This window comes from Miniopterus natalensis, chromosome 4, assembly GCF_054644295.1.
Source record: "Miniopterus natalensis isolate mMinNat1 chromosome 4, mMinNat1.hap1, whole genome shotgun sequence".
NCBI classification, from domain to species: Eukaryota; Metazoa; Chordata; class Mammalia; order Chiroptera; family Miniopteridae; genus Miniopterus; species Miniopterus natalensis.
The window spans coordinates 99,387,460-99,412,586 of NC_142084.1; the positions used below are offsets into that span (position 1 = coordinate 99,387,460).

The window sequence follows — 25,127 nt, forward strand, 5'->3', positions numbered from 1 at the left end:
GCACCCAGACTGTCCCAGGGAGCCAGTGGGGGCTGGGTTGCAGCCCCCCAGCCACCTGCTCCCCAGACTCCGGCCCTGGCACGCTGGGCCACTGGGGATCCCCCACTTTCCCAGATGTATTTGAGGCCCTAAAAAGCAGGCTCCCCACAAGCTCAGGCACCAGACGTGGGGACTGCCTCAGGTCACAGTCAGGTGGCTGACGTCTACCCAAGTGGCTGAGCCCGGGGAAGGAGGCGGCGCCCCAAGCTCGAGCCTTGGAGCTGGGTCCCTGTGCGCAGAGGGCGCCCAGGGCTGCCAGTGTCAGGGAAAGTGTGCAGGATGGTCAGCACTGGGCTCCCCCACAAGGGACAGTGACCAATGCCAGGGCGCTTGGGCTGCCTGGAGGAGGGGCCCTCCCTCCTCCCTGCCTCCCTCCCTCCTGGCCCTGGGCTGCTCTCAGGCTCGGACACCTTTGCTCTCTCCTCCCCGTGACTTCCCTGCCTTTGCAGATGAGTAATGCTTCAGGACTCCTGGGAGCAGCTGGTGCCCCCCTGGTGTCAGCAACCTGGCTGCCACCCGGCCCCCCACCGGCCATGCCCACCGAGCCCCCCGGGCTGCAGAGGGACCCTGCGGGCAACAGCTCCCAGGGTGCTTCCCAGCTGTTCCTCACCACCTCGCTGGCCCGTGGCATCTCGGGTGTTTTCGTGTGGACCGCCCTGGTGCTCACCTGCCACCAGGTAAGCCCTCCCCTCTGCACCTCCCTCGGGACCCCGCCCTTCGTGAGGCCCTGACTGGCCCTGCTGGGATGGTGGGACCTCAAGTGATGGCCTCACTGTTGACACCAGAGGCCAGGCGGCTCCCAGGGCCTCTCAGAGGCAGCATCAGGCCAGGGCACAGGTGTGGCGGGGAGGCCGGGGGAGCTGGGCCTGAAGATGGAGGTCTGCCAGGCAGAGGGCAGAGGGCCCTTCACTCAGAGTATTTCCTCGGCCCCTCAGCCTGTTCACTGAGGTCAGCAGTATCGTCCCATTTCACAGATGAGAAGAGTGAGGCTAAGATAAGTCAGGGGTCTTTTGCAGGCTCCCGTAGCCGGGAGGGGAAAGTTTCTTCCTCCTCCAGAGGCACAGCCTCCCCGGGAGTGCTGTCGAGGGCTTGGACTTGCTCTGTGGGGAGCTGAGAGCCAGGAGCAGGGTCAGAGCGTGACTGAGGGCACAGGGCACCAGGAGGGGCTGCCCCTCAGAGTCCTCATGAGGGAAGCAGGGGACAGAAGCAATGTGCACAGCCCAGAGCAGTCACAGCTGGGGCGACAGGGCAGCCCCCAGGTGAAGCGCCAGGCCAGCAGCAAGGAGGAGCCGGGGAGAGGGCAGCAGGAGGTGGCCACTGAGCCCAGGGGCCGGGCGGTGGGGGGTCCTGAGAATTCTCAGATGCACAGAAAGGCACAGGAAGGACATGGCTACCCCTGAGAGGCGCTGAAGCCAAGTTGGGAGGCAGGAGCTCGTGGCGGGCCAGGGAGAGGGCCGCCTGTGCTGGAGGGGCCTTGGGCATCACTGTGGGGGAATGGCCTTCAGCGTGGGGGTGCTGGGGAGCCATGGAAGGCTGCTGAGGGGGAGCTGGGAGCATAGCTGCCCTTCAGGATGGTTCAACTGGCAGTGGCATAGGGAATGGGTTGGCAAGTGAGCCCGGGGCGGGGGGCAGGCAGTCAGGAGACTGGCAGGCAGGGAAGTGGGTGGCCCTCTCCGTGAGTGGCTTGCTGCGTGGCTTCAAATAACCAGATATAAAGTAGACACAATGAATACGTAAGGGTGGGCCAGGGAGACACTGGTACAGCTGAGAGGGGTGGGAGGAGGTGGTCCCTTCTTGTGGGGCCATCAGGGAGGACTGACTGTAGGAGGCAATATTTGCACTGAATCTTACAGAGCTGCCTCTGGACAGGTAGACTGGACAGGTGGGTGGCACACTGGCATTTGCATGAAGCCACACCTTGCTGCCTGGTGGCAGAATGGTTATAGGTCTGGTGTAGGCTGTAATTTGTAGGACAAGAAGCGGCAAGGGGGGCAGTTACTCAGTGCCCAGGGTCAGGCTGTCTCAGTCCCAGCCATAGTCTGGGCCTTGGTTTCCCTCTGTCTAACCCTGATCTTCCAGCCATAGTCTGGGCCTTGGTTTCCCTCTGTCTAACCCTGATCTTCTATAACTTGGGGACCAGCTGGGGGTGTGTGTGTGTGTGTGTGTGTGTGTGTGTGTGTGCGCGCGCGTGCGCTTCCTGGGGCCCCACCACCTGGACAGGACTGACGGAGACTCGGGCTGCAGCTCTTGGGCCCTTCCCTCGTCCCTCCACCCCTTCCCGCTCTCACTGCCAGGCCTCTGCCCACCCAGAGCCCAACGGGACAGACAGGAATACAGGACCTTGCGTTAAAGACAGGAAACCGAGGCTGGAGAGAGCAGCGGCTTGCCAAGGCCACACAGCCAGGCGGTGCCGGCTCCAGGAGCAGAGTTCAGGCCTCCTAATGGCTGGTCACGCTGTGCCCTGCCTCCCGCGCCAGCGAGGGAGTGAACGGCTGATAAGGAGCCTGTTCCTGCTGCCAGCCTGCCCCCACCTGTTCTCGAGCTGTGCCCTAGGAAGCTGGGCACACAGGCCTTTGCACGCCACTTCCTCTGCTCCGCCTGGCCTTCCCCACCCTCTCTCCCCCTCTGCTCACAGCACCTCCTCGAGGAAGCCTTCCAGAGGTGCTCTCAGGCCACCCAGCCAGCCACCTACGCACCTGGCTCTTCCTCTTAAAGCCCCTGTCGCTTCTTTATGTCCTCGTAGAAAAATGTAGAAAGGTTTACAGATGTGCTGTGGTCACCCATATTTCCTGTTGTCCAGGGGTGACAGTGCTATTTTTTCTCCGTTTAGACTGCGTTTTCAACACACTTGGGGTGCTTCTTGGCTCGTCTCCCTGACATGTCCATGTCGCACTCTGACATCCTTGTGCATGGCTGCACCACAGTCCAATCAGCCAGCCACCATCATGCGTGGTCCTCACTGTGTGGCCCTCACCATGTGTGGCCCTCACTGCATGGCCACCACTGTGTGTGTCCCTCGCTGCGTGGCCCTCATTATGTGTGGCCCTCGCTGCGTGGCCCTCACTGTGTGGCCTCACCGTGCGTGGCCTTCACTGCGTGGCCCTCACCGTGCGTGGCCCTCAGTGCGTGACCATGACGAACTCCCTTCTTCACTTCTGAGTAAATCTCCACAGGGGTCAAAGGGTACCAGCCTTTCTCGTGTCCCTGTCAAAATGCCAGGCTGTCTCCCGAGTGTCTGTGCCCACGGGGACCCTGACTGCCCCTCAGGAGGTTCTCAGATGGGCAAGTGAGTGAACGGACACATGCACCAGGAGTGAGTGTGTCCCCTGCAGGGGGTGGCAGTGGCCACGTCCCCAAGCCCGCCCCTCCCGCCCAGATCTACCTGCACCTGCGCTCCTACACGGTGCCCAGCGAGCAGCGGTACATCATCCGCCTGCTGCTCATCGTGCCCGTCTACTCCTTCGACTCCTGGCTCAGCCTCCTCCTCCTCGGGAGCCACCAGCACTACGTCTACCTGGACTCCCTGCGGGACTGCTACGAAGGTGGGTGCCCCTGGCCCGGGCTCGCGCAGTTGGGGGTCCTGGAGGCCGAGTCTGGCTGAGCAAGGCCTGCGGTGGGGCTGCTGCCCCGACAGTCGGGATCAGCAGTGCCTGGGGGGCCTGGAGGGGCTGCAGCTGGGGTGTCCAGGGCCCCAGATGGGGTGGTGGGTGTCAGAGCCCCAGCGGCTGCTGTGTGACCCCAGGGGTGGAGCTCCGTCCCAGAGCCGAAGCCGGAAGCCCCATGATAGGAGGGTCCTGGTGTGTGACCCGAGCCTCAGCTTGTCCTCTGTGAAATGGGTCCAACGTGTGGGCTGGGGAGACTTCCTGCAGGTGGGGTGCCCACGTGGACGCCCAGGCTCACTGTGCCCGCTGGGCCCTGGGCTCCGCAGCCTTCGTCATTTATAGCTTCCTGAGCCTCTGCTTCCAGTACCTGGGGGGCGAGAGCGCCATCATGGCTGAGATTCGGGGAAAGCCCGTCCGGTAAGCGCCTCCCCCGAGCCCACCCGGCCCCTCCACACCCCAGGCAGCGGGAGGCTGGGACCCTGTCCTCAGGGACAGGCCTCAGGGACTCGCACACCCAGGTCCAGCTGCCTGTACAGCACCTGCTGCCTGCGGGGCATGGCCTACTCCATCGGGTTTCTGCGCTTCTGCAAGCAGGTGAGGGGGGGAGGGCTTCCTGCCCCCTGCCCCCGCCCCGCCCCATCCCATGCTGCCCCGGGTGCTGCCCCTCCCACATGCGCACCCCTCGCTCCCCTGCCCCCAGGCCACGCTGCAGTTCTGCGTGGTGAAGCCCGTCATGGCCTTGGTCACCATCATCCTGCAGGCGGTCGGCAAATACCACGACGGGGACTTCAAGTAAGGCCGGGGGGAGAGGGGGCCCAGCTGGAAGGGGGGGACACGCGCAAGGGCGGCAGGGCTCAGGGGAGAGCTCAGCACCTGAGGACAGGCCTCTCCTCCTCTCCCAAAAGTGCCAGGGCGAGTCTGTGGCCCAGAGACCTGCCCTTGTCACCTGTGTGCCTGAGGAGCCCAGGGCTTCGAGGCTCAGGCAGCAATGGGCCCACCCAAAGGGGAACAAGGGCTGGACTCAAGGGCACTCGGGCCAAGGTCCACATGCACACAGCACACACACATGCACACACACGCTCACGCATGACAGCACACACATGCTCACGTGGACACATTCCCCCACGGGCACGTGTACGCCTGTGTCCACAGTGCAGAGGGCCCGTCCCTTTAGGCTGTGCCCAGGTGGAGGGGGCGGGGGCAGGAGAAGGGCCACGACCCTACCACTGGGGCGGGACGCCCTGCACGGCCCCCCCCTCCGGCAAGCGCCCCCCAGCTCCTCCGTTCGGGTGCCACCTGGCCCTCTGGGTCACTGCTGGCACAACTGTGGGGCCCGCCCTGACCCCCAGCCCCCGCTCTGCCCTCAGCGTCCACAGTGGCTACCTGTATGTCACCCTCATCTACAACGCCTCCGTCAGCCTGGCCATGTACGCCCTGTTCCTTTTCTACTTCGCCACCAGGGAGCTCCTGCAGCCCTTCGAGCCCGTTCTCAAGTTCCTCACCATCAAGGCCGTCATCTTTCTCTCTTTCTGGCAGGGTAGGTGGGGCCGCGGAGCCCAGACAGCCTGGTCCCAATCTCACCTCCACGCCCAGGCCCTCGGGCCCAGTCTGTTTCCCCGGCTGTAGCACAGGCCTCTCAGCTGAAGCCGCACAGCTTGGGTGCAGGGTTGGCCCGTGGTGGGAGGAGTGGGCACAGAGCAGCAGAGGGGCCCTGTCCCACTGGCCCCGGGCCAGGCTGTGGGCACCCGCAACCCCACTTGGCACAGGAGGACAGTGAGGGGTGGGCCCAGGTCTGGGGTCGTGGGGAATTCTTGGGTATCTGCTCTGCCAAGACCCCAGCTTTGGAGCCCCTCTGAACCTCCGTCTCCCCCCTGCAAGGAACGGGACTGCATGGGTGAGACATCCAGGGCTAGGGTGGGGGCCTCTGTGGGGGCCTGAGCCTTGTCCTCCCTGCAGACCCCCACCGAGCCCCCAAGGCAGGCGGCAGTGGGATTCTTGGCTGGCTCAGCTCCAGCCCAGCCTCTTGTCCAGGTGGGTGCCTAAGTGGCTGTCCCCACCCCCCAGGGATGCTGCTGGCCATCCTGGAGAAGTGTGGGGTCATCCCTGAGGTCCAGATCTTGGACGGGAGCAGGGTGGGGGCCGGCACGCTGGCCGCCGGCTACCAGAACTTCATCATCTGCATCGAGATGCTCTTTGCCTCCATTGCCCTGCGCTACGCCTTCACCTGCCAGGTGTACTCGGAGAAGGACAACTCGCCAGGTAGGTGGGCCCTGCCAGCCAGCCGGTGAGAAGGGTGGAGCTCCTGGAATGGCACAGCCACGGGCATGGCATGGGACGTGGCCAGCCCCGCCCTCCCCGGGTGCCTTCCGCGCCACCTCCCCACCTGGGTCCAGCACATGGGAAATGTCAGCTCCGTGGGCAGGGAGGACCATGCCCGGGACGGGTGCCTTGTCTGCACCTGGTCTAGGGGAGAGACCAGGCAGGATGCAGCCGTGGCCGGGGGCAGGTGGCCTGAGCTCAGAGATGGCTGGACCGGACATTGGGCCCCAGGGCCCCTGCCCACCACACCCAGGTGCCTGGACCAGCCTGAGAGGGTTGGGAGACAAAGGTTGGTTGGTGCCGGCGCCCCCAGTGAATGACCCGTTTGGGCAGCAATGGCCTGTGGCTGCTCTGGCCATCCAGGGCCTCTCCCCACCTGCGACCTGGCCGGGGTCCGGCTGGGACAGCACTGTGGAGGAGCTGGACTGACTGGCATTTGGGGGCCCCTCTGGCCAAGCCCTGCCCTGGGCAGCACGAGGAGGGCAGGAGCAGGCTGTGCCCCGGGGCTGGGGATACGAGGGGGAGAGACGGGCCCAGGGAGACCCCAGCCCCACCACGTGCCTGCTGTACCCGCAGCCCCCACGGCACCCATGCAGAGCATCTCCAGTGGCCTCAAGGAGACCATGAGCCCTCAGGACATTGTGCACGACGCCATCCACAACTTCTCGCCCACCTACCAGCACTACACGCAGCAGGCCACGCAGGAGGCCCCGGCCCCCGGCTCCCACCCCGGCGTGGCAGGTGGGGACCGGAAGAGCCGCAACGTGGAGAAGAGAATGCTGATCCCCTCGGAGGAGCTGTAGGGCCGGGCAGCCTGGCCTCTAGGAAAGGACAGGGTCCCTCGCCCATCTCGACCCTCTTGCCAAAGGTCAAGCATCTCCGAGAGCCCTCCTGCCAGGCCCGTGGGAGAGGGTGGAGCCCAGGGACCTGCTGGGTGCAGCTACCATCCCCTCAGGTGGTCACCATGGGGCAGGGTGCCAGAGTGGCCTCTCTGATGGACAGGTCCCAGGCTGGGCAGCTGTGGGCCATGGGGTCTGCGCAGGCTGAGGGCGGTGACTCCCCTGGGCCTCGCTGTGGTCCTCTTGGGCACTGCTCCACATCCCTCCAGCCATGGGAGCCCTGGCCAGCCCTCACCCTGGGGAGGTGCACCCCACGTGGGCCTGGGGGTGCCGGGGGCCACCAGCCGAGCCAGCAGGCTTCCAACAACTCTTATTTATACATAAACAGCTGGGTTTTCTAGTGACTCTCGCAGCCTCTGTTCCTACAGGGCTGGTGCCCTAATGAAGGCACTGTGGGGGGTCAGAGGGGGCCCACTATGCCAAGTCTGGGTGTTGGGGGCAGCGTCCCAGCTCCTAGCAGGACAGGACAAGGAGCTCACCCTGACACTGAGTGCCCTGCCCCCTGAGGCTGGGGCAGTCTCCTCTGTGCAGCCCTGACCACAGTGGGCCGTGAGGCCACTCATGCCAAACCCAGAGGCAGGCTGGGACCTGGAGCCTGCCCCCGTCCTCCCCACCCCCGGCCCCGGTGTAACACGTTGATGCACGGAGAGCTGGGAGCTGAGCCTGGACACTGCCCCGCCCTCCGGAGCTGATAAATGGGGGAGGGAGCTGGAGCAGCCCTGGATGTTGGGTCACCACAGGGAAGGGGCGTTGCAGGAGGGGCCAGGCGCCAAGTCAGCAGCAGTTGCAAGTCTTGGTCCCTCCTGTGTCTCGGTGTCCAGCAGGGTGGGGTGGGAGCCCCGAGAAAGGTGCAAGGGGCTGGGCAGTGGCACAGGCACCTAGGAGCCCACAGGCGGGAAGGCCCAGTGGCCACCACCCAGCGCCCACCCTCCCACTCCTCCTGGCTGCCCACTCCCATGTCACCAGGGAAAGAGGCAGAGGTGCCAAGAGTCTCAGAGACTCATCAGGGCGGGACCTGGCCAGTGGTGTCCACCATGAGTGGGGTTTTCCCTGCCCCCTTGCTCCCTGGGCCTGGAGACAGGAGACTCAAGGCCAGCGGCTTCTCCCAAGGCCTAGCCTGGCTTCCTGATAAGATAGGCTGAGCCTCCCCCTGTGCCCGCTGGAAAGTCCCCCACCCGACTTATCGCACCCTCTGCAGCTGGCAGGCCCCCGTCGGCCCCCGCACAGCTCCCGTGGCCACACCACCCCCATCACAGTCAGCAGTCTGGAGCAGGGTCTGGAGGCTGCGGGGCAGAGGCAAGCTGCCAGGCTGCCCTGTGAGCGAGGATGCTGCCCCGCATGCCCTTGCACAGGGAGGGATCAAAGCCGTGGGCCTGAGGTGCCCACAGCCGTGTGCACAGAGGGTAAGGGGGCCCGAGAGACATGCGTGGGTCCCAGGCTGCAGGGGCACCCATGGGCCAGGCCCTGTGCATGGGGATAGACGGCCTTGTTGGGCTTGGTGATTTGGGAGGGGGAGGAGGTCGGCATTTGCCAGGCGCCAGCATGCCAAGGGCTTGGCCAGGACTGTCATGCACACTCCATCCTCACGACAGCCCGGGGAAGGCCCAGAGAGGCTGAGCCACTTGCCCAAGCTCACAGAGTGGACAGGAGGTGGCCCAGCTGCACAAAGACCAGTTCTCTCTCCATCCTGGCCCCTGCGACATCTCTGCCTGTGGACAGAACAAGTTCAGCTGTGAGGACGGAACAGGTGTCCAGGGCTCCTGCCCCTGCAGGCGGAGCAGAGCCCTGGGCAGATTAGGGTCGCTGCCCGGGCCTTGCTGGCCGTGCCCTCCAGAGACACAGTGCAGGGCCTGGAGCAGCCACACAAGCAGGAGAGGCTTGTCTTGGTCCCAGCAATGCACCCAGAGAGCAGGCGGGTGGCCTGTGGGACAAGGTGTCCTTTAACTTCCCAGGAGCCCAGCAGGGGACCAGGGTCTGTGCCTCCCCAGCTCGCACACACAAGCCTGTCACCAGCTTGCGCCATGGTACTGCTGATCTGGGGCTCCCCGAGGAGGAGCAGGCTGGGGCAGGGGTCCTCCCAGGGTTGGCCGGTCAGCTTAGCTGGGAAAACATCTATGGTTGCCGTTGACAAGCTCAAGGTGACAGCGGCCACTATGCCGAGGGGCCACGTCCATGGACTGGGGTCCTGGCCGAGGCATCCCACCCGGGGCTGTCCCAACTCAGGACCTCACAGCCTGGGAGACCCACTCAGAGCAGCCCCCGATGGGGACGCCCCTCTCCGGGTGAGGGGTACGGTGACCGGGGGCTGGGATGTGGGGGGCACAGCACACGCAATGGCCAGAGCACCAACAACACTGAGACAAACCTGAAACCAGAAAATTCTTTATTGCAAAGGTACAAAAGCATCAGAGCAGAGATGTACAGCAATAAATTAGGTGGTGGCTGGGGGACGGGGACACGGGGCACACCACACAGACAGGGGCCACGGCATCGGGTCTCCTCAATAATTTATATCAGGGTAAAAGCAGCACAAAAATAAATATTGAAATGAAATTGCTGAGTGGCCAGCGGCGAGGGCCTGGGTGTGAGCTGCAGGCAGAGGCCCTGTCGCCTGGGGAGGGTGGGGGCCACCCTCTGGGAAGGGTTCCCACTCTGAAGCCCAGGAGACAGAAAACAGACCCACACGACCACGGCCTTCGCCTTCTCTCTTAAATAAAAAATCCATATATTAAATCGTGACAGTGAAGTTTCAATAACGTGAACAGGAAAGCACGAGGGAGGCTGCCGGTCTTCCACGACCCCTTCCCCGGGGAGGGAGGCACCTGCATCCCCTAGGACCGGGCACTTGGGAACTGGGGCAGCCACCGGGCAGGACACCTGGCCAGACCCCAGGCCCAGCGCGTCAGCGGAGCCGCAGAGGGCAGGCGGGAAGACGGGCAGAGCTCCAGCCGCCAGCCTGGACCCGCGCAGCCTGCAGCTCTGCCCTAAGTTTACAGTATCAAACAGGAACAGGTACAAAATCTGACGATAAAATGTATATATAACTTTATATATATATATATATTCTCTCTTTTAAATATTCCCCACGGTCCTTACTGACATCCAATGTGGATTACCAACCACAGCCATGGTGCCGACAGCTTCCTCTCACACGGGCCCTGCTCTCAGGTGCGGCCTGCCCAGCCCGCTGGCCCCGGGGCAGGACACCACCGAGGCCAGCCGGCCGGCCAGCTTCTGTCCTGTGCCGCAGACTCAGCAAGGACACAGCACCTCCTGCCCCTCTTCCTGGCGCAGCGGGCACCCTGCCCGGGTGGGGGGCGTCACAGCTTGCTGGGGTCTTTCTGGGTGGAGGGGCCGATGGGGGGGCTCGGGCTTTCGGCTCGCCCAGCATCCTCCCAGGACAGGCAGGGAGGGGCAGCCCGCCCGCGCAGCTCTCAGGGGAGGAAGCCCCGCAGAAGTCACCAAGGTCACCCGTGGCTCTGCGGCTCCAACAGAGCAGGCGAAGGTTGCAGGCGACGATTAAGCACCAAGGTCGCAGAGTCCCCTGTCCCCTCTGTACTGACAGGCCCCCCAGGTAACCCCAGGAGGCTGGTCTGCCCAGGCCGCTTTGGGGCCCAGTGCCGGCTGCCTCCCGGATGTCACCCCCTCCCCCTCCTCCACTCCCCACTTGCTGCTGCAGGAGGGGAGATGCCCTGCTCTCCCCCTCCAGCAGCAGGAACCAGGCGCAGCCCAGCTCCACTGCCAGCCTCATACCTGTTCCACCCAGAACTGCTCCCCTTCCCCTCCTGGCCCAGGCCCCCCCTCCTGTCCCTGGCTCCTTCCCGGAGCTGGGGACCTGTCACCACAACGCAGGGGGACAATTCTCAACACATATGCAACTCTCCACATGGACACCCCCCCCCGCCAGTGACTGCCTGTAACAAGCTGCTCCTCCAGCCCCTAGAGCTGCTGGTGCCCTGGTAGCACGGGGCATGCCCCCCACGCCTGCAAGCCCCCCGCGCATGCCCTTTCCAGCAGCCTCCCTCCACGCGCTGCCCGGGGCACAGGGTTCTGCCAGGCTGGCCCCGGGGACAAACAGTTCCTCCGGGGACCCCAGAGCAGTCAGGGCCGTGGGACTCCTGTGCAGGCCGCTGGGTCACAGCAGGGGGGCAGATGCTGACCGCTGCTCCAGGGGTGGAAGACGGAGCCCCGGCCCTCCAGCCACATGGGCAGGAGCCTCCTGAGGCCTCCCCACACACCCAGTGCCCGGGCGAGAGCAGATCCCGAAAGCGAGTCTGGCGAGGGCAGCCGAGGCGAGCGGGCGTGCGGGCGTGTGGGGGGGCGTGCGGCGCACAGGCTCAGGGACCCTGCTCTCCATCCGCCCCGAGCCCCGCCGGAGTCCCCGCGTGAACTCGGGTGCGGGGGGTCTGCTTCCACGGACCCGCTGACAGCACGAGGGGCGTGCCCGCCGCCCGCCCACCGGCGCCCTGCCACGGGCACTAGGAGGCGGCCGAGAAGGGCACGGACGGGGACTTGACGATGGTGATGACGCTGGTGGTGGCCACCTTGGAGGGCGCGACGGGCCCGCGGGCCACGGTGCGCGCGAAGGTCTGCAGCGCCTCGTACTTGGCGCGCAGCGCGTCCAGCTCCAGCCGCATGCTGGCGTTCTCCGAGGCCAGCTTCTCCACCTCCCGCTGCAGCTCCACGCGCTGCCGCTCCAGCTCCTCCTTCTGCGTCACCCGCTTGATGCGGCAGCTGGCCGCGTAGCCCCGGTTCTTGAGCGTGCGGCGCCGCTGCTTGAGCCGCACCACCTCCTCCTTGGACAGGCCGCGCAGGTGCTGGTTCAGCTCGCGCACCGACATGGACACCAGCTCATCGTCGCTGAGCACCGGGGCGTTCTCACCCGCCTCCTTCTTGACCTGCGGGCCCGGGCACCGGTCAGCACCGGGCCACGCACGGCTAAGGGTCGGGGTCCTGGCGGCCCCTCCGCACCTCGGGCCGGCCCCCACCCACCAGGGGTCACTGGACATGTGCAGACGGGGCTGTAATGCAGGCTGGCCGGCTGCACTGGCCACCGGAACCTGCGAGGCCTCGGCCCCTGTGGGTGCTGCCCTGTGACCCCCTCGTGCCCGGAGCAGGACACGGGCAGGCGGGGAACAGGAAGCTTGAGGGTGCACAGCCCACAAATGCATGGAGACCCTGCTCAGCTCCCGAGACCAGAGACAGGGGCCCAAGGGCGCAGACAGCCTCAAGCTGGGAGGGGCAGTCAGGGCCAGGCCCCGGGGCCAGGGCCACAGCGCCCACGCCTGGGGTCCACCACCACCCTCCAGGCAGGAGGCATCCTCCTGGACCTCAGGGCCAGCATCTCCTGAGGCCACAACCCGACTCGGTCACCCCCCCTTTCAGTGCCACTTCCTCCAGCCCACAGCCCCCTCCCTGTGCCAGGTGACAGGGCCTTCCTCAGCGTGCGGGCGGACCTGGGAGGGACGGGCTCTCAGGAAAGGGTGGGGCAGGCGGCCCGGGGTCCGCCCACTCTCACCCCCTTACCTTTAATGCCTTGTTCGGTTTGGGATTAGTCGTCATAACCTGGGCACAGTCACCCGGACAGAACTGCTTGGAAATCGTAACTGGAAAAGCACAGAACACAGAAGCGAACGAGGTCAGGTCCCGCTGGGTTGGGGACCGAAGCAGGGCCACCCCAACTGCGGAGAGACTCCGAGGAGGCCCAGCTGGTCCTCACTCCAGGCCAGTCTTGGTGCCCCAAAAGCTCGGTGAGCCCTGCCCAAACTGAGGGGCTCCCCCAGGGACCCAGGTGGATGTCCGGCAGTGCCCCCCATTCCCACAACAGCCTGAGGAGTGGCCAGACCCATCTCATCCGAGTGCCCCTCCCCCCCACCCATGACGAGAGTGCCAGCACCCAGGGGTGATGCCAGGCTGAGCAGCTGTTGCTTCCAGCTCTGTCTCTCCCTGTCTCCCCCTAAGCTCAGGCGTGTGCATCCCTCTGTCTCCCCCTAAGCTCAGGCGTGTGCACCTGTGAGGCACAGAACGCCACACTTAAGGGCCAAAGTGCGCACAGTAGGGGCTCTCCCGAGAATGGGCTCCCCTGGCACCTGAGGGACCGCCAGCCTCGGGACCGCCAGCACCTGCCCCGGCAAGAGCCCCCCGCTACCCCTGAGAGGGAGGGCCCCGTAGGGGAGCCCCCGGCCTTGCCAAGCTCACCCCAGCCAGGGGTGTTGGAGCCCGGCCCCGCCCTCCCGGCCGGCCTACCTCTGCCGAGGGCGCTGCGGCTGTGACATCACCGCCTCCACTGGGCTGCCCCACAGCCCTGACCTGGGGCTCAGAGGGTGGGCGGGGGCCAGCCCAGGACAGACGGTGAGCTGGGGAGCCACTGCCTGGTGAGCGCATTGCCTGTCTGGCGGGCGCTGTCCCCGCCGCCAGCCCCCGCGCCCGCCCGCCCGCCCTTCTGGTTTTCGCGTCTGCATTGTGTCACACATTCTAATCATTCATGAAAAAGCCAGCCAAGCATCCCAAGCATGATTCCCCTCTGATAGTTGCCATGGCGACCTTGGTAAGTAGCCAGCCCCCATGGTCGTCATGGAAACAGAGAAGCCCACAGCAACAATGGCTTGGGGCCAACGGTGCAGACACCACAGGTTGTGGGACAGCAAACAAATCCTTGTGCCCCAGTGGCGATGGGGGGGCACGGGCACCAGGCTCGCTGGCTGGCTGTTATGTTCGTAGTGCCAGGTCCACCCGATGTCCTGACACCAGACAGACAGACAGAACAGCAGAGAACCCACCACGGAGCGTCCTGGGCCCCAGAGAGGAGCCGAATCGGAGCCGAGTGGGTGGGGTGGAGGCCCAGCCCCGACCCTCTGCCCACCCCTCACCACCCCAGGCTGCAGAATCAAGGCAGGATCGTCACCCTCATCAGGGCCATTCTCGTGGGCGCTGACGATGGGTCATGGAGAGCAGGGCTGGGCTGGGGACAGTCAGGGGGCTCCTGGCTCCTCTGCACCCGTCATGTGGTTACACACATGTGCCCGAGACCAGCCCCAGTCTGGGGAGATCCTAGAAGGGAGCTGAGAGCCGCTTCTGACAGTGGCTTGACCCCTGGCATCTGCGGTGACCCAACTGGTGCCCCACAGGGCCGCCCCTCCCTCTGGTGCTGGGTCCAGAGCGGCACCGGGGGAGCAGCGGGGCTGTGAGAAACTTTTCCATGCCGATAGAGGAGGGGTGGTGGTGTCACTGTGCTCACATCCCGGCCGGAGCACGTCAGCGCACGAGGGCCTGGAGCCGCCAGGCATAGCTGTGCGGTGAGTCACCGGCTGTTTACAGAGCAAGAGCTCACATTCCCACAGACCCAGCCCCGCCCGCCTGGAGGGAAAGGGAAGGCCGGCCAAGGACTGGCCTGGAGCAGACCCCACGCAGACCCCGGCCAGACAGTCGCAGCCCCGTTTAGAGCCAGCTCTGCCGGGCGAGGGAACAGGGCAGATCAGGGCAGGGGCACCTCCTCGGGCACCTGCCCGACGTGGGATCCGTGCTGCGGCTCAGAGAGATGTAACCAGGATGCACACAGGATGGGCCACCTCCTGGGGCTCAGTCTCCACAAAACCAACGTCTCTCAGCTCTTGGCCCACCTTGCCCACCTCCCTGGCTTCTGGGGGCCTGGACCCCAGGCGGGAGCCTCAGCAGAGAGAGGAGGGGAGCCCAGGGTTCCCTCCCACCTGGGTCCGGCCTCAGCACCTGTCTTTAGTTCGCAGACCTTCTGTTCAAGGAGAGTATCGTGGACCGAAAGAGCGAGTGCGTGTAAGCGTGGGGGCGACCTTGCCGCCTCCAGCTCGAGCTGAGGGACAACTATGTAAGACCCTCTTCCCTCTGGGGGTCTCCATCTCTTCTGAAAAAACGAGGGGCCCCAGGGTCCTGTCCCGCTTTCAAAGGCCTCAGCTGGGCCAAGTGGGTGACACTGGGAGAGATCCTGACTTGAGGCTCTGCTCTCTGCCCCTGGGGCTTCAAGGCCTGCAGCTGGACCCCCCGAGAAACCAGAGGCCAAGGGGGGACAGGGAGTCCCAGGCAGGAGCAGACACCCGCCCACTGCCTCAGGCGCATGGGACCTCGGCTCTGCCCACTTTCAGGGACCCACTCTACTGGGTCTCCACCGGCTGCTGGAGGTCTCGGCCGCTCCCCCCATCCCCCGGCACCCAGTGGGCTGCCCCAGAGTCAGGGCTGCACCTACCCAAACGACAGCAAATACACAGAGCTGGCCTGAAGTCACTGCAAACGTGAGAAAAACATTCGGAAAGAGGTTTGGAGAAGAGCCTTTAATACAACTGCTTCTAAACAACAGTCCTTCACGAGGGGTCTGGGACCCACTGACTCTCCACCCAGCGTGGAGAAGGAACTGTTCCAAGACTCGGGCACCCAGCTGGGTTAGACTGCGGCCTCGGGTGGCCTGGCACCTGTGAAACCCTCGGCCCCTGCCACTGCGGCCTGACACCAGCGTTACCGCATCGGCACTGGTTCGCACCAAAGCACGCCCCTCTGGCAGCTTCCTGCCAGGCACGTCCCACACCCATCGAGAAACAAAACTCAAAACCCACAGAGTCCCGGCACCGGGTGGGTCTGCCCTGCCCCGTGTGGACCACTCACCTCCCACAGCCTTGGCGAGGCTGCCGGTCCAGAGAGTGTGCGGTCAGCACCTGTCCCTCAGAACACTGTTTAGGCGACTACTTTTCTAACTAAAGAGGGTGGTTTTCAACCCAAAGCCAGAAGCTTCATCCTGATGAACATCCGAGCACGGTTAACAGGAAAGCTCACTTCCTCTAAACCGAGAGGAAACGCACTGGCGGCCTGGAGGGGTCCGCACCCGCAACGGGTTAGGAATAAGCGAGGGGCCGGGCGTCCCTCCCCTTCCAGCCCCATAAGAACAGGGCAGGGCTGCTTCGCCCAAGAATGGCCCGGAATTCCGTCCCGGGCACCCTGGCGGGCAGGGCAGGGGCCCGGGTTCCACAGCCAAGCACTCCCCTCCGAGGAGGCAGGTGAGCTGGAGGCCGGGGCCTTCACCCTCCCAGGTCACTTTTCACTCTCCGACTCCCAGCAAACACCCACTGCTCTGACTGGGCTCTTGGGGCAGCTCGCAGCCCAGGCCCTCCCCACGTGCACTGGTGGGCACTGGGCTGGACCAGGGTTCTGGGCCCATCAGTGAAGCCAGCAGGGAGCAGAGGCCGCACCCAAACAGCCCTGGGTCTAGATAGACTAGCAGAACAGGAGGTTTTAGACTTACGAATTCTCTAGATTAAACAACCAGCCGCCCAGCCTAGAGCGTGAGCCTCTGGCGGGCAGGAAGCCGAATCTGGCATTCAGCATGGGTGGGCTCTCAAAAACTGCTCCTGTTCGGAAGGGGGATGCCTCTGACTGCACAGTACCACCTGTCCCAGCCAGCTGGGTAAAGACTCGCCCCTCCCACTCCGTGCTCCCAGGTCTCAGGATGTCAGGTCCTGGAAGGGGTGGGGCAGCAGGGAGACCAGGAAGGGGGGTAAGGGGTTCCTTCCTAGGGGAGCAGCCCAGACTCCAGGCAGAAAAGCAGCAGCTGACTCGCCCCAACCGCTGTGATGTGGACGGGCCATCTCTGCTCTAGGGGGACCGGGGGCCTTTTCACAAGTGGCCAACACCAAGTGCCCCCCCCACATGCTGGCAGAACCATATGCCCCACAAGCATGGCAGGGCAGACACAGCAGGTACCGGTCACCCAACCACAGACGGCTTCCAGAGCTAGGAGGGCTCCCCACCACCCGCCCACTCCGGGCATGGGCATTGATGTCCCGAGTCAGCCCCCCTCAATGTGGGGGTGCATCCCAGAGCCTTGATGGACGTCCCATCATCCCAGACCACACCCAGCTTGCAGGCTGGCCCTGGCTGGCTGCTCTCCAGCAAGACATGACTGTCTGCGGCCTTGGGAGGACATCTGGTCACCTTGCCTTTGCAGTTCGGAGAAGCTGTGTCATCCTGGCTGTGTCCAGGGGTGACTCAGGCGGTGCCCGCTGATGGCAGGCTGAATGCCACACACCCAGCTGCTGTGCCCCGGACTCTCACTCCCACCTCCCGGCTTCAGCCGGGCTTCTCCCCTCACAGCTCTGGATGGTCATCCGGGCTCTCCCCAGCCCACCTCACACTGCCAGGGCTTCAACCAGCCCAACCTGCACATGCAGCCAGGGGGGTCCCCTGGGAAACCTGATGGCCCACACGTCCAACAGGCCCCTCCTGTGTCTCTAGTTCAGATGATGACCCCACAATGCTATTCACCCAGAAATCGCCCCCAAGGCCTCTCCTCTCCTTACACGTCCACTCACTGACCCTGGCCTGCTGTCCTCAGCCCCAGTCTCCCTCTTCCAGCCCTGCAACTCCATCACAGCTCAGGCTCCCGGCTTTCCTGTCTGGACTCTGACCTAGGTCCCCCAAATGCAGCTCCACAGCTAGGCAGAGGGCTACCCACCCCTGCTTCGCATCCTTCCACAGCCCTCTGCTGCCCTGGCCACCTGTCGACCTCTGGCCAGGCCTCCACCTCTGGCCTCTTAGCGCCCCCCCCAATCTGTGCTGGCTCCCACCTGTCTCCCTCATCCCCCTCTGCCCTCCCCCCCCCAACCTCTACATCACCAAAAAGTCCCTCCTCCCCTCCCTGTGGTAGGTGGGTGCCCTCTCCTGAGCACACACCCAGGCCTCCCCCTGCCTGGGTGGACAGCAGGGGACCCTCACACCTATACCTGCTCCCCACTCCTGGAAGGTGAGAGGTTTGTAGCGTAAGCAGGTGTGTTAGCACTGCATTGGTGGAAGGGGGCCTGGAGGGCAGCTTCCACCCAACACCTCTCCGATCCCTGCTGGGCACCCAGACAGGCAGCACAGAAAAGCAGGCGGTGCAGTAACCGACCCCAGACTCCACAGTCACAGGCCAGGCCACCCCAGGTTGAGCTCCTTCCCCTAAGACGCGGTGTGAGTGTGTTTGTGTGTGAGTGTGACTGTGTGTGTGCTGTGTGATCTGAGATTCACCCCTACCTGCCCTAAAGCGCTACGGTTTTAAGATGACACTTTCAACTTCCTGAAACCGTAAGAAAGAGGAAGTGTGACGAGTGTGTGATTATGAAAAGCAAAAGTAAATACCGGAGGGAGCCACGTACCTTCCAAGAGCGGGGAGCGGGGAGGCGGGTGAGTCACTGTTTACTGCACCGAGGAGCAGCCCCACAGAAGGCTCCCAGCTGGCTGGGGCGGCACTTCCCCTGTGGACCGGACCGAAATCCAGAAAGTCCACTCCAGAAACCTTTAGACCCGGGTACAGCCAGGCCCCAGGCGGGCCTTCTCCCAGGCCGCATGCCCCAGGAGAGACTGTAAACAAATTCTCCAAATCAGAGCTCCAGGGAGCCAGTGCGCGGGCACAGCTGCAGACGAGGAACGGTACCCAGGGCCAGGGCACCGGCTCCCACACTCGGGGAGAGAGGCTGCCCAAGGGGCCTTGACTCCCCTCTCATTTCAGCAACCACCTTGAAGGTGGGCGACGCTGAACTTGGAAGCGGTCCCTGGAAGTCCAGCTGTGGTCAAGCACCAACGCAAGCGCCTCTGGGAGAAGCCTCGCTTTGCGTTTTCGGTTAATAAAAGTTTGAAAGGAGAGTCCAGCTTGAAGTTACAAAAGCAGGTCCCCTCCACCGGGCGTCCCCTGGACCTCAAGCCTCCCCGCCGTGTCTCCTGGGCGGGAAGTGCTCGGACAGCTGGAGAGCTGCCCTCCAGGCAACAGGTGGCAGGTGTGTCCCCCGCCGGCCACTGCCCAGACCCTCCCACCGCGAGACTCACTTTTTCAGAAGCTCTGCCCCCCTGGAGCCGCGTCTGGCTTGAAGCGGGGGCTCCAGAGGCGGCGTCAGGGGGGCAGAGCTTTTTCATGCACTTTATCCAAACACCTGCTCCGCCGCCCTGACGGCGAGACCTCATCAGGCCCATAAAGGGGGGGGGCACCCCCGGATTCTATCGCCGTGTGGGCCGGGCGCCTGGCCAGAGAGGGGGCCGCCCGTGGGTCAGCTGGATGGGCGGCTGGGGGGGGACCCCGTTTCTGCGCGTCCAGAGGAGCCGCGGGAGGTAAAGGGGCGTCCTCGCCGGCCCCGCGGGGAGCGCGCACTGCCCGCAACCCCGCCATCCCCGCACGCGCGGGGCGGGCCCACGGGAGGCGGGTGCTCCCCGGGGTCGAGCCGCCCCTGCCCCCCCCCAGGGCCGGGGAAGCGGGCGGGACGGACGGACGGACGGACGCTGTCCCCGCGCCCCACACTCACCGGGGGCGCTTCCAGGAGCAGCGACGCTCGTGCAGGGACGAGAGAAGCGAGACGCGGGCTCGGGCTGGGCGGTGCCCCCTCGGACCCCGGGCCGGTCCCCGCTCCCCTCGGCCGGCGAGCCCCGGCCCCTCCCGCCCCGGCCCGACCGCGACCCGAGCGGACCCGCCGCGGGCACCCGAGGCCGAGGGGCGCGCGGCCACGCGCTCCGGGCACGTGGCGCACTGTTTTCGCCGGCGCCTCCCGCCCCGGCCGGTCCCCGCGGGCTGAGCGCGCCCCGGAGGCGGGTCCGGGGCCCTCGCGGCGCCCGCCCGGCGCCCGGCGCCCCGAGAAGAAGGGCGGCGCCCCGCGGGCAGCGCACCTGGCGCAGGTGCTCGGCGGGGGGGCCCGCCCGGCTCGGCCCCGACCCCGGGCGCCCCCCGCGCCCCCCGCGCGCCCGCCCCGCCCTCACCTGGCGCCGCGCGGCCCGGGGCGCGGGGCTCCTCGCGGGCACGCGCTCCTCCCGCTCCGCTCGCTCCCGCCGCGCGCTCCGCTCCGACCGCGACAGCTCGTCCCCGCCGCCCGCGCCCGCGCCCGGCTCCCGGCCTCTGACTCCGCTTCCGGGACCCGCGTCCGCCGTGACGCCGCCGCCCCGCCCCGGCCACGCCCCGCCCCGGCCACGCCCTCCAGGCCACGCCCCTCCCGCCGCGCCCCACGCCAGGTCCCCCGCCCGTCCGCGGACCCGCGTGGAGCCCGCCCGGTCCGTGCCACCAGCGCAGGGCGGGCAGGACGCCCCTGGGGCGCAGGTGCCCTGGTGCCCCGCGTGCCCGCAGCCCCGCGCGAGGGTGGTGCGGAGCCGGCAGCACCCCCTTTCCCCTCCCCGGCTCGGCAATGGCCCCCACGTGCACACTACTGGGCGGGCCACCTGGGGCCCCGGGTCACCCGAGCCTCGGCCACCCCGCCGTCCCGGGGCTGGCCCAGGACGCTGCTGCGGGCATCATCCCGGGGTTTCTCACAAGAGGCGATGGCTGGGCCTGGGCAGGGGGACACAGGCCTCTCTGCCGCCACCAGGCCACCCCACAGACAAGGAAAGGGCGCTTGGCGGCCCCTCCTGGCCGACACCCCCATCTGTCTCTTGATCTCCCATTTTTGACCAACAAATGGTAAAGAGAACTACCTCTTTACTGTAGGAGAGCCACCGGCGTCAGGTGGTGACAAGTGGCTTTGACACGCGCGCCGCCGTCCAGGGCTCCAAGGCACCAGGGTCTGGGGAACAGCCCCACCTAAGCCCCAGCCCGGGGCAGATGCTGGCGGCCTCGGGAGTCAGGCCGGCAAAGGCAGGCCTGGGGAGGGGACCGGCCTCCTGTCGCAGATGGACAACGGAGCTGGCAAGGTGATCCGGCCCCAGCGGCACCTGGATGGGAGGCCCGGCCTCTCGGCGGTGCCGGGACCCCTCTCAGAAACAGGGAGCTGCTCCGTGAGGCGTGTAGGGAGCAGCCGTGGCTTCTTGCTGTGGACAGAGCCCAGGCTCCCTCCCGAGAGCCTTGCCCGGGGCTCACCGGGCACGTGTGGGTGGCTGGGCGGGTGCGTGTGCTGCCAACAGACGAAGCGGCGGCAGCAGCCACTCCGTCCAACCTCTCCAGGCTGTCTTCAGAGTCGTCGCCCCCTGGGGCTGGAAGGGTGGGTCCCCTTTCTCCTGCCACCCCTCTGGGCCCGAGCCGCCAGCTCCGAGGCCCCTTCCTGCGGACTTCACCGTGGTGGGTATAATTCAGGTTCTCACCAGTGTCTTCATTTTCCCAACGGGGCTGCAGTCGTTTCCCGTCAGAGTCTGGCCATGCAGAGCGCCGCCCAACGAATCGCACTCAGTCCCCGGCAGCAGGGCGTGCAGCAGCTGGACTCCGGCAGAGGCGGGGACGGTGGTCGCGCTTACGGCGTGACCTTGGTGTGGGGGTCTCTTCATTGCGCCTCCCTGGGTCTCAGTTTGCTCAACTTTAAAATGGGCTTTAATAAGACAGAATGAAGGTGGAGTTTTTAATAAACGTGTTGGGGCAACGAGATAACTAGAAAACGATGACGTTGGGTCCATAGTTCATCCACTCCGTCTACCAGTGTCATACATTTCAGCTAGATCAAAGATCTAATGTTTACTTTTAATATGTTTTTATTGACTTTAGAGAGAGAGGAAGGGAGAGGGAAAGGGAGATAGAAACATTGATGAGAGAGAAACATCGATCGGCTGCCTCCTGCTCGCCCCCTACTGGGGACCGAACCCAAAACCCGGGCATGTGCCCTGACCGGGAATCAAACCTGCAACCTCCTGGTTCCCAGGTAGACGCTCAACCACTGAGCCACAGCAGCTGAGAAAAAGACTTAACATTCTTAAAAAGAAACCATTAAATGACAAAAAGTTATGGAAACGGAGAGCAGAGAGGGTCACACAGAAATAGGAATGTACTTGTGCCACCGAACCACACACTTAAAAATGGTTAAAACGGCCAATTTCATGTTATGTATATTTTGCCACAAAAATAAATTAAAAAAAAAAATTAAACTATTTGAAGAAAACATGAATGATTTCCTTTAAAACTTTGAGTGGGAGCCGGCTAGGGGGGGCTCAGCGCTTGAGTGTCGACCTAGGATCCAGGAGATTGGGGTTCGATTCCCGGTCAGGGCACATGCCCAGGTTGGGGGTTGCAGCTGATCAATGACTCTCTCATCACTGATGTTTCTATCTCTCTCTCTCCCTCTCCCTTTCTCTCTGAAATCAATAAAGATATAAATAAGTAAATAAATAAATAAAACTTTGAGTGGAAGAAGGTTTTTCTAATCATGATTAAAATTCCGGACATCATTTAAAAAAAAAGACACGGTAAAAATCACCAGAAGCCAAGTCAGAACACAAAGTATATTCTAGGAAAAATATCTGCAGCCCACACCCCGGAGGACTGTCTCCCTCACATGCCAAGGGCGCCTAGAAATAGAAAAGGGGAAGACACATAAAGGAGCAAAGGCTACGCACAGACGACTCACAGAGAGGGAGCCCTAAATGACCAGTGTAGGGGAAGACGGTCGCAATAAGAGAAATGCATGTTAAAATGACACTGCAGTTCCGTTCCCCATCTATCAGAACCCCCACTCGGGACCACATCCTGCAGTGGCAGGGCTGGGGCAAGGGCCTGGAGCCCTGCTGCTGGGGGCAGGAGGGACAGGGCAGCTTCTTCCAAACCCAAGTTGAGCCTTGGGGCATGGGGGCCACTGAACTCTGTGACCTCAGAGTGTGACAGGCCTTCCAGAGCTGCTGGCCTGACCCTAGCTAAACAGAAAGGGAAACTGAGGCCCAGTGAGGGGAGGTGACCCAGCCAAGGGGTCATGGGACCTGGAAGTCTCCCACCCCAGGCACACCCAGGCCTGGGAAGAAGGCCCCTGTCTGAGCCAGTGAGCACCAGCTGTTCCCACTGGCAGTGCACCTGGGAGGCACCTGGGAGACAGGTGCGGAGGCCCCCAGCCCGGCCTGTTCAGCTCCCTCTCCTCAGAGGTTTGGGATTCCAGTGGGTGAGAAAATGGAGGGCTCCAGGCCTTTAGGGTCAGAGATCTTAGACACCCCCCTTCCCGTGACAGGGGACTCATTTCCTCGTGAGCCAGCCCCGTCTATTTTCAGACAATTGTTGGAAAGCGCTTCCCGCCTCCGGCCAGAGCTGCCTCGCAGGAGCTTCCGCTCCTCTGCCTGGGTCTGCACAGCACAGGCTCAGATATCAGCCCTCAAAAGACAGCCTCGGGCCTCCGGTGGGGCTGCCAGGGAGCCAGTCTTCCTGGCAAGGGTCCACGAGAAGAAGTCACTGGTCACCTTCCCCTGTGCACAGCGGCATTCCCGGGGCAGGTCCAGCGGTCGCTCGGGCCAGGACCGCTCACCAGCACAGAAACCTCCACTTGAGCACAATGGGTCTCCAAGGCCCCCGCCCAGGAAGGGGCATCCGAGTCCTAATAACCGCTGACTCACGGCTTTGAAACTGTCACTCGGCTGGTGGGGCATCCAGCTTGGGTGAAGCAGTTTCTAAATTTAGAGGACAAGGTGTTGGGAGATGACCAGCCCCCCAGGGCACCCTGTGGTAGCTCCCCGAGTACCTCATCTCACATCCACCCCCACCCTGAGTGCTAGGGGGCGCCAGGCTGGGCTGGAGACACCTGACGGGGCAGGGAGACCTGCACCCAGGGAGACCCTGCCCAGGTCCGAGCCCAGCTCTGGGCCCGGGCCACGCAGTGGGAGCAGCTGCTTCCTGGCCCAGAGGCGGTTAGACCACAGCAGGTGCAGACCTGCCGCCTCACCCCTCTCCGCTCGGGGGGCTGCAGCAGGTTCCTGCTCACTCTGCCCCCACCCTGCTGGCTGCCCCAGTCTGCTCTACCCTGCAAGGACCCTCTCCTTCCCTCAGTGGTGCCACAGCGGGGCCCAGTGGAGGGGCGTGCCCACCACCCAGTCACTAGGTCAGGGCTCGGGGGAGGGTAAGGGTTCTCACCTGGCTGCAGGGTCACAGCAGAGATGACCAGGGACTGTGGGGGTCAGGGGCCTAGGCTCACACATCCCTCCAGGCTGAACGCAGCTTGTAACAGTTGTGGCTTCTGCTCGGATCCTTCACTCATCGGCCCCCATTTAAGCCACGGCATTCAGCCCTTGGATCCAGCAGGAGCCAGGCAGACTGGGTGCTGCTGGTGGCTCCCTGGTGGCTCATGTTGGGCAGGGAGGCAGGCCGTACAGAGAGAGACAGATGGGGGGGTACCACGACCACGGGTGACGGTTTTCTAAAGGGAGGTGTTACCTCGATCTCAGACCTGTGGGACGGTGAAAGAATAAACGTCTGTTGTTTAAGCTGCCTGGTCTGTGGGGTGTTACAGGTACGGAGACACCTGCGTTGGTGTCCACAGGGGGCCCTGGGTCCCCCAGGAGCTGCAATTGAGGGGGCCCCTTGCTACCTTTCCTCCTTCCTGGGCCAGAGGCTGAGTCCCGGGTGATGGGCAGTCTCAGGGGGACATTCCTCCAAAGCTGCTTGTGTGATCTGAGCTCTGGGGCTGCTGCTGCCCCAGAATCCTATGAGGGAAAGATCTGTCTACTTGACCCCACAGCCTCTGACCTCTGTACCCTGACCCCAGCATCTCGGGCTTCTCCTGGCCTTGGTCTGTGAGATGGTCCTGGGGAGACACCGCCCTTGGGCGTGAGAACAGCCATGAGGTAGGCGAGCAGCAGGAGAGCAGCCACCACCTGCCGAAGGGCTTCAAGGAGGAAGGGAGGGAGCTGGGAGGCTGGGCTTTGAAGGGTGAAGAGGAGGTTGTGGAGTGAGAAAGAGAATGGAGGCCCCTGCCAGGGAGGGGCCGTGCGGGCCTGGGCCTGGCAGCGAGGGGCCTGTGACAGTGGGCCTGGGCGAGGGCACTCTTCTCTACTGGAAACGGTTTCCCTGCAAAACTGAGACACAGAGCCCGGGGCTTGCCCGGCTTTCTCTCCCCCATGACCACGGGAACCGCCTGGGTGCCTGTTTTTCCAGACTCTGTCCACTTTTAGATCGACGTGGCCACTTCCTACAAGCTGGTCCCTAAACGGCTTCCTCCCTGAGCCGCCAGAAGGGTTGGTTTGGCCCCTTGAAGCAGCTTCTGGACGCCCGGTGGCTGCGCTGCCCCGTCCAGGTGCTGGACACCCAACAGTGACCCTGCTGGCGGGGGCTGCATCCACGCTGACCACTGTGGTGCCCTCTCTCCTGGGCCCCCCCACACCTCTAAGGCTCAGCTTTCCCCAGCTCAGCCGCCCCACAGCCTGCCCCGCGGGCTTCACCCGTGCCCGAGCCCTCCGCCCGCCCCGGCACCTGGGCTCTCGGGGACGGGCCAGGTCCTTCCCGAACCCTTCTCCCGCCGCGGACCCCCATGGCTCCCCCAGGGGAGGCCACCCGGCAAGGGCCTGGGCAAGGGCCAGGCTGTGGCCCTGGTTCCTGGTGGGCACGTGGGCTGCAGCCAGAGGCCCTGGG

The 25,127-nt window shown here is 64.5% G+C and overlaps 2 protein-coding genes across 2 annotated transcripts; one reads left to right on the forward strand and one right to left on the reverse strand.

The window, feature by feature from the left end:
- Positions 1-488: 488 nt before the first annotated feature.
- On the forward strand, positions 489-6,763 carry TMEM184A (transmembrane protein 184A). Its single transcript, XM_016212965.2, has 8 exons — positions 489-716; positions 3,416-3,581; positions 3,968-4,058; positions 4,160-4,235; positions 4,342-4,433; positions 5,009-5,178; positions 5,706-5,900; positions 6,537-6,763. The coding sequence occupies exons 1-8, from the start codon at positions 489-491 to the stop codon at positions 6,761-6,763; spliced, it is 1,245 nt and encodes a 414-aa protein (XP_016068451.2).
- Positions 6,764-11,213: 4,450 nt separating this feature from the next.
- Positions 11,214-12,573, reverse strand: MAFK (MAF bZIP transcription factor K). Its single transcript, XM_016212964.2, has 2 exons — positions 12,386-12,573; positions 11,214-11,757 (listed from the first exon to the last, which is right to left on the reverse strand). Exons 1-2 carry the CDS (start codon positions 12,419-12,421, stop codon positions 11,338-11,340), a joined length of 456 nt encoding a protein of 151 aa, XP_016068450.1. The 5' UTR covers positions 12,422-12,573; the 3' UTR covers positions 11,214-11,337.
- Positions 12,574-25,127: the final 12,554 nt, after the last annotated feature.

What these genes read in the sequence shown, in the direction of transcription:
- TMEM184A (XM_016212965.2), top strand. Translation starts at nt 489, where the DNA reads ATGAGTAATGCTTCAGGACTCCTGGGAGCAGCTGGTGCCCCCCTGGTG. An exon ending in TGGTGCTCACCTGCCACCAG is followed by an intron (nt 717 to 3,415) that starts GTAAGCCCTCCC and finishes CCTCCCGCCCAG; the next exon opens with ATCTACCTGCACCTGCGCTC. An exon ending in ATTCGGGGAAAGCCCGTCCG is followed by an intron (nt 4,059 to 4,159) that starts GTAAGCGCCTCC and finishes TCGCACACCCAG; the next exon opens with GTCCAGCTGCCTGTACAGCA.
- MAFK (XM_016212964.2), bottom strand. Translation starts at nt 12,421, where the DNA reads ATGACGACTAATCCCAAACCGAACAAGGCATTAAAG. An exon ending in AACCGAACAAGGCATTAAAG is followed by an intron (nt 11,758 to 12,385) that starts GTAAGGGGGTGA and finishes CCGGGCCCGCAG; the next exon opens with GTCAAGAAGGAGGCGGGTGA.